Source organism: Carassius carassius, chromosome 6 (genome assembly GCF_963082965.1).
Source record: "Carassius carassius chromosome 6, fCarCar2.1, whole genome shotgun sequence".
Lineage (NCBI taxonomy): Eukaryota > Metazoa > Chordata > Actinopteri > Cypriniformes > Cyprinidae > Carassius > Carassius carassius.
In genome coordinates this window covers 26,075,440-26,087,161 of record NC_081760.1, presented here as the reverse complement: position 1 = coordinate 26,087,161, position 11,722 = coordinate 26,075,440, and the positions used below count along the sequence as shown (strand labels likewise).

At 36.8% G+C, this 11,722-nt stretch overlaps 1 protein-coding gene across 1 annotated transcript; it reads right to left on the bottom strand.

Annotated features, from left to right (window-relative positions):
- Positions 1-404: 404 nt before the first annotated feature.
- Positions 405-10,542, bottom strand: LOC132142543 (endothelin-1 receptor-like). Its single transcript, XM_059552499.1, has 8 exons — positions 10,299-10,542; positions 8,551-9,016; positions 6,127-6,254; positions 4,429-4,627; positions 3,328-3,480; positions 2,924-3,057; positions 2,278-2,386; positions 405-960 (listed from the first exon to the last, which is right to left on the bottom strand). The coding sequence occupies exons 2-8, from the start codon at positions 8,944-8,946 to the stop codon at positions 823-825; spliced, it is 1,257 nt and encodes a 418-aa protein (XP_059408482.1). The 5' UTR covers positions 8,947-9,016; positions 10,299-10,542; the 3' UTR covers positions 405-822.
- Positions 10,543-11,722: the final 1,180 nt, after the last annotated feature.

Sequence of the window (11,722 nt, the reverse complement as noted above, 5' to 3'; positions counted from 1 at the left end):
AACTGAATCCAGCTTGTTAATTTCACATTTGCTCTATTATGTTCACGATTTGTAATTTAATTCTAAACTTACATTTTCATCTTAAACAAGCATATACGCAATAAACTTAATTTGGCATTCAAACACAAAGGCATTATCTTCCTACCCCACATGAACCGAAGTGACGTCCAGCGCTCAGTATGTTTCACTTAACAGCTTAATAAAGACTGAGGCATGTAGCGGCCTGGGAGTTCCTGTTTTACAAACTAGCCTTGCTTAAACTTCCATAACTGCATTCAGTGTGCTAACAATAACAACCGGACACTGAATTTGAAGGATAGGCTGCCTTCTCAGCGGCATGCTGAGAGTTTCTTTGGCAAAGCTTATAGGAAGGAACACAGAAAACACAGATTGACCCTCACCACTTCACTCTTCCTTTCTGTAACTTCCTTTCGTGTCGGACAGTGATGTTCCAGAGCATGTTCATAGTGTAGCATTTATATAAGGAACACATGTCAAGCTCCTGATGAGGGTTAATTTGTAGCTGTTAGGTTCAGCTGCATCCTGTTGCTGTTGGTCTTCACTCCCACCACTTCTCACACAGCAAAACAACCCTCTGAAAGTCAGGGAACAGCTGCTGTAGGTCTACGTGAGACTTTAAATATACCAGTTCCATTGTCTGGTCTGAAGCTATTTATAAAAACGGCCTGATACTGCTCCGAGGAACTTTAGTTTCATATGAATGGTTACAATGTTTTCCACCTCAAAGTTTGACGCTGGGTGATGTCTGCTTTTATAATGTGTTTTAAGCATGTAGGCTGACCGCAGTGAGTCCTTCACCTCTCAGTCACTGTATTTACGAAGGCTTCTGTCGGTATTGAGGTTGCCGGGCTCATGGTTTTTGCACTGAATGCTAGTGCCATTCATTGGGCCTGAGCTGGACACCTGGTTTCTGGTGTAACACCAGCAGCACAAGCAGGACTGAAATAATGATAAAGAACAAAGAAAAATCATTTGGTCATACCAACATAGGTTCATTTGGAAAACATACCTTTATTTTTGCAAAACTCAAAAAAATTTACTTTTGCATACAATTCACTGCACTTTCTAGCTGAAATTAACAATAAAGCACATTTTCACACATTCATTAAGATTACATATCAGTTAATAGCTACTTTCTGTGTATGTGGTTTCTTTTACAATATTATTTTATGATGCCAAAACACTTTTATCATTGAGGATTATTTTTTAAACCAATTACTATTTGATGTATTAAATAATCAGCTCCATATGTATGGCTTTTTTGACATAGTAAGCTTACTCGAGAGCTCACCTGGAATAGCATTGCATTCGCAATTCAGAAGTAAAATAAAAGGCACGACACCAGATAAAACATCTTAAAGAATTATAGAAGTAAGCTAAAATGGCACGATTGCTTTAGCAGATGTTTTTTTTTTATCTAATGTTTGCTTTTGTTAACACTGTTGGTTTAGGGTAGGTGGTATGTTTTTTTCAAACACGATAAAGCATTAATCTTTTAACACCACTCACTGGACATTCAATTTTCAACCTGCTGTGATGCTTAGAAGAGCCAACAGAATAAAACGTTGATAGATTTACATTCATCAGTTTCAGAGACTGACTTGCACATATGCTGTCTAGCGCCACTCATTGGGCATTTCCATTTGAAAGTAGCATGAAACATGCATGTAGAGCAATCTACTCTAAATTTTATTTTACAGAAATGTTGCTACAGGGACATTTTTATATTAAGCCTGGTTTAGATTTTAAGTTGTAGGCTACACATTGTTTTGTATAAGAGGTGATTGAGTTTAAATGAATCTGTATTGCTTATCTGCAGCACTAAGTTTGGCCCATAGTAAATCAACTTTGAATATTTCTCTTGGACCCACGCCATCTCTTGCACAAATCATCAGTTTGCTTGTATTTAGGCCCATGAACTCTGAGTTGTTGTTGTTTTGCTTTGTCTCACAAACACTTCAGCTGCACTGTATCTTTGGGATCATCCTCATTATTCAGAAGCAGCCCACTTAGGGTTTGACATCATTGTCGGTAAACTGTGCTCAGTAAGGGCTAGGCATGACTTATCTTTCTCTGAGAATGACTCACAGTACCCTAAACAGCTGTCTCTGTAAATCAAGCATAATTTGCTGATAGATTGTTTTGTTGTGGCCATTTTCATATTTTTTCGAAGGAAATGTATTCAGAAACGATCGTTCTGCGTGAATCTGTTTGCAGTGTCGGGTAAATGAAGGGAGCAAGTAGTTTTAAACTCACCTTAAAGCAATTCTTGAACTTCTTGCTCACGAAGTAGAGGATGATGGGGTTGATGCAAGAATTCACAGTGGCCAAGTTGATGCCAAAATAATCCATGATCAACAGGAAGCTGAAAGTTTGGACGCTCGCTTAGTTTTGTTTGCATTTCCAGTTCTGCTCCTAAGTTTACATATCCTTTGCATAATCTACAAGATCTTTATCTTTTCATTTTTCTTTCTTTTTTTTTACTAAGAAAGACCATACAAACCTAAGAACCTTTATATATATATATTAATATATATATAATTAAATTTATGCATTTAGCAGATGCTTTTATCCAAAGCGACTTACAGTGCATTCGAGCTATCAATTTTTACCTACCATGGGATCGAACCCCCAACCTTGCACTTGTTAACACAACGCTCTACCACTTGAGCTACAGGAACACAATATATATATATATATATATATTTTTTTAAATGCTACAAATCTCATATTGCTATAATGTCTCCAAGGGGTATGTAAACTTATGAGCACAGCTGTATAAACACTTTAGACTACAAACTATAACTTTTACATCAGAAAAAAAAACCTTATGCACAAGCATGTAAGGTACAACATAAATCAATCCACTGTTAAGAGTCAACATTGGCAAAGTCCCACTCACTTGAGTAATTCGCAACGTCTTTCATCATCTGGAACATAAACCATTTTCTTCAACAGTCTACTGAGATGAAGAGGGAACCAGCAAAGAGCAAAGATCAGCACTAAACAGAAGACTGCTTTAGCCACTTCACGCCGCTGCAGAGCATAAACAAGCCATTAGAACAGAAGTATGTTCAGTGTTATATAATATACTCTCATATTGAAACTCCTCTATAGCTTTTAAATGCTTTACCCACAATAGTGCATACAGGACAGGTTAAAAAAATAATATTATGATATCATCTGGGTTCATAAAGAAAGTAGCACACAGAACATAAACTAAATGCGAAAACCGTTACTGCTCAGTAATTATTAGTATGTTTTTATCATACAGACTTGGAAGTAGTATTAAGGACTTCTTATTACCTGTTTAAGGTGTTCGCTGAGGGCTATCCGAAGGCTTCCTTTTCTGCGGTTGAGCATTTCACATGTCATGAGGGTGTAGAAAATAGCTGTGCAGGCCAGTGGCACACAGAAGTAAAAGCCAAATAACCACCAGTCTTTCCAATTTACATAGAACTGAGAGAAGATAAAACACTATCCATTATGTATAGAGTAAACAAACACTGTTAATATGTCATGAAATAAGGTCATTTAAGGGTTGTCATAACATTTTTTAAATTTAATTTTTTTTTTATATGATAATACCAACTTTTTAAAATACAAACTTAGTTTAAAAAAGTTTATTTGCAGGAGTAAAAGATCTCAGCATTGAGCTTAGACCTTTGATGGAAGTTTAGAAGCCAGAACAGCAATGGACCGGTAAGAAAAATAAAGAGATGATAGCGATAAACATATTAAATTCTAGCTATGTTAAACACTGCTGTTTTAAATTTTGCAGTCAGTAAGGATTTTAGCTGAATTACTTTAGCTGAACTCCTGAACTGTGGCATATTTTAGCTAACTAGTCCATAAAAAGTAGTGGAAAGTCATTTTAGGTTTTTTGTTTGTTTGTTTGTTTGTTTTTGGAAAATCTTTTTGTGTTGTGTCCTGATAGCCCTGCTGGGTTCAATTTGTGATAATTATTAGCTGACCGTACGTGATCCCCAAGTCCTTACCATAAATGTTACACATAAAAAAATTGTGCACTAAGTGAACTCACCACAATGTTAATTTAATTTTTATAATTGAATTGTGTTGTGTTGAGTCTCGTTTGAATTGTCTATTGTTTCTGTGATTAATGGCAGGGTTCATATGAAAGAATGAACTCTGTATCTACACATATGCTTGTGAGAGATACATCAGCTGGTAATTGTACTCATGGTCTGCTATGAATTGGACTGAAACAAATGGAAAGCTCAAACTGTTGTTCCCAAGATCAAAGTTTGTAAAAGATCACAGAAATAGTGCATAGCATCCTGCTCTGGGTCAACTGGACAGGATGCACTGTTTGTTACTAAGTGTTTGAGTGTTTATGCGAATGAGGGGAAAAGACGTCTGCATGACATCTATCCGGTTAAAGCGTACCCTCATGAAGCCAGTTTCAGGCTTGAGCATGCAAGTGCGGTAGGTTTGGTTATTGTAGGTAAAGGTGACCATGTTGAAGCCCATTGCCTCTGGCACAGCCAAGATGATGGACATGACCCAGATGGAGAAGATCTCAATGGCAGTAAAGAGGGGAATGCCGACCCCCTGCACTCTGCTCCAGGATGCTACAGCCCTGTACCTGAGCCACAAAAAGTACAACCATTAACAAAACTCTCAGACGACTGCTTACCTGTTTCAACATTTCAAAAACAGAGACATATCATTGAAGCTCCGCTTCATGTGCACTAAACATTTCTGTGAATGACCCCAGAGAAAAATGTGGAGTCTTCAACACCATCTGTTTTTTTTTTTATGTCAACACCTGCAAAGCTTGACTGATCAGATTCCTATCGTGTGGGAAAGCTTTTTGTAAAAATATCACTGTGCAGCTGTGGCAACATTCAGCTACTGGTTTATAGCTACAATAAGCTTAAAGGTTGATCTTAGATTAATGAAAAGACATTTTACACATTTTATATATTTTAATATTCATTTTACTTAAATGCTCAAAGATAGACATCAGCTGTTTGTTTGGTGAAGTCACTAGTTTCCCTTTGCTCATGTTTGCTTGTTTGTTTCATTAATACATTTTGTCTCATGGGTTTTTCTGTAAAACAGTGCATCAAGATTTTTAAATATATATAATGACCCATTTGGATATTCCTGTTTAACAACAATTGGACATTTATATTTAACTTAGTGGAGATGTTATCCACTTTGCCAACACTCAGAAGGATGAGAATGATTTGTCATTTTACGCAATATGGGGAACACGAAACGGACGAGATGTGCCGAATAATTCCTCCATGATTCACAAGTTAATTGAAAGTGGCTGTGCTGTTGCGAAATTAAGGCCAGATGTTTGATTCCACTGATTTATTCTTTAAAAATTGTGACAGGCTGCTTGACATTTGTGGCTCCGATTTGCATTTATAGTTCAGGATGACAATAAAATGTATTTTACTAAATAAACAATGGTTAATAAATATAATAGAAACAATATTAGTGACTTGACAAATGACCTCTATGCATTTTGTTAATAAAATATTTAATAAAAATGAATGTGATTGCTGATGGATTCCACATTAGGTAGTATTTAGTTATTACTGATACAAATATTGTGAAAAAGTATACTTATTTTCTATTATAATGACTCATTCAAAATAACTTGGTATGTAGAGGAGTGAAAAATTAAAATGTGTCCTAGCTTCTGACCTTTGTCTATGTCTGACCTCAACAGTGTAATCTGAACCTGAACCTCATTGTGACCCAAAGTTTAAAGGTCAAATTAGAGAAGGGTTTACAAGCTTTATTTTATTTTAGAAAACATGAGTATTTGGACAAAAAACTCCATCTGAAGAAAAAAACTTTATCGATGATGAATTAGAAAAGGCAAAAAGTTTGGGAAATCAGCTTTAGAATAGCAGAACACTATAAAAGTGGTCAGTATTTCAACATTTTGTTTTCAACCCATTCCTAGAGTTCACCCAAAATTTCCAATGTCTCACTGATCAAACATGCCTGATTCAGACCTACGCTTTATTTTTTTATTTATTTTTTTGATTATGGATATAATTATATGTTAGCAATTTTGAATAATGTACACTTTAACATCAAAATAGTGAAGCTGTGATTTACCTGTCCACACTCAGAGCACACAGGTTGAGTACTGTAATTCCAACAGATGCTTTCTGGAGGAAAGGCACCAGTTTACACAGGAAGAGTCCAAAAGAGCTCTCATCAAATGGCCATTTTGTGAAAAGTAGCTGCAAGAAAAATAGAATCATTCATGACTATGATTCCTCAGCCCTATGACCCACAAGCTAATCATTCACTATAGTAGAATACAATGCATTAAGATAAATTAAATGTGGATGAATTGAACAACATGTTCTTACTTATTTTAAGTGCTTATGTCTGGGAGTTTGTTTATAAAGAAAAAAAAAGAAATGGAGATGTTTAACTAGAATTGAAGCAGTCTAGATTTCTGGAATTTGATCTTTTTTTCTTTTTTCTTTGATTCTCTGTTCCCATTTTTGGACTTAAGGGCACACATCTTGTCTTGATGAAATGCCTTCAGAGTCGTTTCAATGGTTGCTTGGTCATTGTATACTTTAGCTTGTCTTCACCTAACAAGACTCCAGTAGCATTGAAAACAAAAACCTCTCGTCTCCTCTTTTGAAGTGCACATCTTTTTTGTAATGACATTTGCGTCATCATAAGTGTTTTGTTTTTTTCTTCTGCAGTGTCTCATCATTGAAGTGGCCTTGACAAGGTTCTCTGAGCGGACCTTGGCTTTTGTTAAGCAGGAAAAGTATGTGGATTATGCTCAGGTTTAGAAAGGAAACTCCTCACGGGTGTATCCTGGCCCTGTTTGTATGAGGAGTGCTGAGTTTAATCAGTGGCACAGCTGGAGAGTATGTGTATTTGATGTATATTGGAAGTCAGTGATCTGGAGTGCACACAGAACAAGTCTGTGCGTCACAAAAACAAGACATGCTAAATATCGCACTTCCATTTTAAAACATTGATGTTTTTTTCATATGAGATTTCACTTGATATCTTTCAACCTAATAGATCAGAACACGAGATCTCTGATCACAAAACTCTTAAGAGTATGTTCATCTGACATCTCCACCCAGTATCCCAAAAGTTTCTCAAAATGAATTTTGTAAAACATAATAGCATGCTTTATGAATGCTGAAAATTGGAAAAGGAAACGGTGCTAAACTCATTTCAGAGAGCGTTTTAACTTTATAAAATTGTGAAGACGGACTACAGATAGGAAATGTGGCATGAGTCAGTGATAAAAGAGTGAAAGACAAAGAAAATAAAGGTAAAGAAAAGAAAAATGTAGTTTAAAACATTGCCAAGTTTTTAGAAATGCACTTTTTTGTATTCATGCTTGTAAAAAATAAAAAATAAAAATTTTCAACATTTTTCAAGAAATGTTTCAGTATGACTCCAAAAAATGTCATGTGGTGTATCCATCAAGTAAAAAGTATCTTCAACAACAAAAAATACATATTACATTTTAAAAAATGTACACAAAATAAATCATATTTTGTACATCTTGAATACATAGCCAACTTTTTATCTTGAATTGTTCATTCATAAATGTCAGTAAATTTTGGGGGTCACACTACATGACATTATACAACATGAACTGTATTGTCATAGAAAGTAAAATTATCTTTAATTTTTGGATGATTATAACTTATATGCAGGAGTCGTCTATGAAATATATTATTTTATTTTTTTCTCCTGCTTGTTTGGACCAGGTTTTTTTTATTTATCTTATTTATTTATTTTTTTAGATTGGACCACATGACTTTTTACTAAGCAGAGAAGCATAAAATATTCTTTCTTTTATCCCAAAAGAAATAATAAGATTATGATGATGATGCCAAAATACTTTTTAATAATTCTTTTTTTTTTTTTCCTGTTGTCTTGTTTCTTTATTATGATATCAGGAGTGGTGTATGACCTAGACATTTTTTAGCATATTTTTAATACAGAGGCTCAAAATATGCTCTTTATTGAAGAAGTGTATTGAAGTCATTGTGTATCTGAGTTGCATATTTCATCTGTTTTGAATAAATGAAGATAACATTACATCATTGATCCATCTGCTAACACAGGCCTCTGTTCACTGTCAAGTACTATGTTCACTGATGATCCGAGAATTAGACAAGAGACATTGGCTAGTGATGAAGCACTAGTCAGAACAGAGCTGTTCGTTTGGATGACGGCCCTTCAATCCCCTGTTTATTTTATCAGGCCATATCCGTGCTGCACTCATCACAAAAACCTCAGTAACCGTAATAGGACGGCCCTAGAGATAAACTCTGGATGACCGTATATAATCGTACGCCCTGCCCTCTGCATCTAAGCCCCCTCCCAACTTCCTCTGCCAGCTCATTCTCCCTTCCTGTGCTCAAGCTGTCTCTTTTGTTTTGTACTCTGTAGGCTTGCCTGCTTTATGAAAAGTACCCTTTGAGAGCAAAATGATGTCATGCTTCCTACCAGTTGAAAACAATGAAGAAACAGATCTGTGCCTACCTTGTAGACATTGATAGGGATGTCTATGGTGATGTAGATGAGGTCTCCAAGAGCCAGGCTGGCGATAAGGGCGTTGGGTCCATTCCTCATACACTTGTTTTGGTAAATAATCCTCAGCAAGGTGGTGTTACCCACCATTCCCACCACAAACACGAGACAGGAAATAATTGTGTTAACATACTTAAAATAGAGCTTGATGGAAGTTGGATCCTTACAGGAAGGAGGCCCATTTACTCTGGTATTGTTATCCAGCAGGGCTTTACTGGTGGTGGGATGCACATTGATTTTGGAGGTAGTAAAATTTTGAAGGACTTCCTCTGTTCCATTAATGTGACATATTCCAACAGTGGCCAGGACGGCCATTAGCAAGAGCAATTGTAGTGTCTTAATGCCCATTGCAGAACACAGTTCACTCTTTGATTTCCAGATGAGGTGATAAGAGCCTGATTACGGCTATTTGGCACAGCTGTGGGATAACAAACAACAGGACGGACATCAAAACCACATCATGTCATTAAGCAAATTGGATTTCAGTTTGTCGCAGCTCGAGCACACAAAATAAAGACACATACGACGCAGGCCTCAGAATAAAACTAAATCAAAGAGAATTGCTTAAATGTATAACACTAGATCTGCAAAACTTCAAGACAACTTCAAAGGGGATTTAGTGGAGGAGCACAGATGGAAAGTGCCAGTATGAGTTACTGTCACGCTAGAGGGACGAGACGTTGCCTTTCCTCTCATTCCTGGCAAGTACCCATCAGTGCTGGCATGGTGTTAGTGGCACGGAATCAAGGGTTTTGTTTTGGTTTTGGTTTTTGTAATTTTTAAAATGCGCCCGTTGCACAGCTTTCATCCGTTTGTTTCCTCAACACACATTCCCGCTTTGGTTTGCATTTTGGCATTCATAAGGCCAGTTTCTCCAAACGAAGTAACAAAGTCACAATATGAATTTCACAATATGTAGTTTTCTAGGATTATTAAATACAAAGACCACTGCTTAATAACAATTACATGGTTTTATATCATTCAGATATATTTTTTGGTAACAGTAATGCTTGTTATCATTAATTGACATGAACTAACAAAGGAAAAAAAAAGACTTATAAAGCATATATTAATATAAGTTCATGTTAATTTCAACATTTACTACATTACTTAAATCAAAAGTTGTATCTGCTAGTATTTTTAATGGGCCTAAGCTAACATGAACTACCAATGAACAGTTATGATGTTAACAAAGATAAATAAATACTGTAACAAATGTACTAGTTAACAGACATTAACTAATGGGACTTTATTATATAGTGTTACCAAATTTTCCTTTATATTTTGACATTTGATCAATTTAATCTCAGTTTCTGAGAATAGCATTAAAGTGTCTATATATATATGTTATTAACAAATAAATTACTTGAATGCCTTTTCAAATAAGTTAAATAGATCCATAACAAGCATAGCCTATTCGTACACGAGAATCACAAGTGAGGAAAGTTAATCAACCCTCATCTTGTTTGGAATCATTTGAGACCCCCTTTCATTATCTTGACAGCAAAGGAACACTTCTGAGCCAAGATATGTTTCCTGTAAAAAAGTCCCTGCCACCAACTGGTACACAAGGAACTATTTAGTAGACAGCCCTTCAAGTAGCATCTCAGTTTAGCATCAACTAGGCACTAAAGGGATCCTTAACGGCACGTAAACTGCTACACTAATGAATTATAAATGCCTCCTGATTTTTCACCTACCGCTCCTTAAATGTCTGCCTTTCCCAGGATCCCGTCAGTCAGTCAGTGAGTTAGTGTGACGAATTTTCGGCTAGAGCCCCCAAGACATCTGTGTGGTATCATATGAGTAATTAACCAACTATCAAAGTGTAGCAGGATCCCTTTTGGACACCACGACGCACCAAAGCTGCTGTGAAGGGGCTGCGCATTCTGTCTCTAGCTTCTCCTGTGGAGAGTTTCTGTATGTGTGTGTGTGTGTACGTGTGTGTATGTGAGTGTTTAAGAGAGAGCACTTTGACGGGGTGGGATTGCAATTCTCCACCTCCCCCCTCGCCCGGGAGGGGTCCCCCAAAGGAAACACCAGCACTCAGTGAGGCACAGCCTTCCTGACTGTCTACACTCAACCGAAGCTCGGGAAGCATCAGGAGGAATTACAAATCCCCTCCGAGGTTTGCCTTCTTTCTCTCCCTGGATCTTTGTCGTTTTCTTTCTCTCGTCCTGACAGAACTCCTGCCACCGTCTCGTAACCTTCTCCCAAATGATCAGCAGCGATATTTGCATCTGACAAACTCACCTACAGTACCAGTCCTTTCCTTTAGATGCAATACTAACAGCTATACAGGAGGGGTTATGGAGGATGATGGATGGATCGAGAGCCAAATATCCCTTGAACTTTCTAAGCCCGAAATATCACAATGTGGGTGGTCAGACTAAGGGGAAAATGTGATTGCTTATGTTAAAATAAAAGCCCATATAAGCCTTTGGTTCAAGTCTGCTTTACCATAGCCATACATAAATTGAAGCTATTTTGGATTCTTTTTCATTATGTGCCCTGGCATGGTGACTTTAAGAAGGTCGATTGGAACAACGAACTCATATAAAGTTCCTGGCTGACTACATCACTGTCCATTATGCAACCTGTAAGTCTATGTCTAGTAAAATGGGCCATTATCAATAAAGGGTCTAAGTGCAGGAAGGCTGCTCTCAGTACTGCAAGCATGCACCCAAATAAGCTGATACAGCAACTATATTTATTTCTGATAAAACAGCAGAAAATAATTAAAACACACTGGGAAATGGTGATGTTTTATATAGGAGTCCCAAAGCCTCCTCATTACAGCTGCTTTATCAAATTGTGTTAAGACCTGGAGGTTAATCATCATTTTCCATTGATGCAAGGTTTGATTGACCATCTCTGAAAACATCTAGGCTGCCCCACTCATAGGGATTTATTTACTAAGCACTAATTGGTTTGTTGCCTTATATTGGTAATGTACTCATAAGTCATCCTCTCCTTGTAATACCTGTGTCATACCCATGTCATTATACAGAGTTGTGTCCTGATATGTCACAAAAACATGCACTCTCTCTCTCTCTCTCTCTCTCTCTCACACACACACACACACACACACACACACACACACACACACACACACACACACACA

Excerpts from the sequence above, each read along its gene's own strand:
- LOC132142543 (XM_059552499.1), bottom strand. The coding sequence starts at position 8,946 with ATGGGCATTAAGACACTACAATTGCTCTTGCTAATGGCCGTCCTGGCC. Across the intron at positions 2,387-2,923 it reads AGACGTTGCGAATTACTCAA|CTTCCTGTTGATCATGGATT; the intron begins GTGAGTGGGACT and ends CCAAACTTTCAG. Across the intron at positions 961-2,277 it reads AGTTCAAGAATTGCTTTAAG|TCCTGCTTGTGCTGCTGGTG; the intron begins GTGAGTTTAAAA and ends TCATTATTTCAG.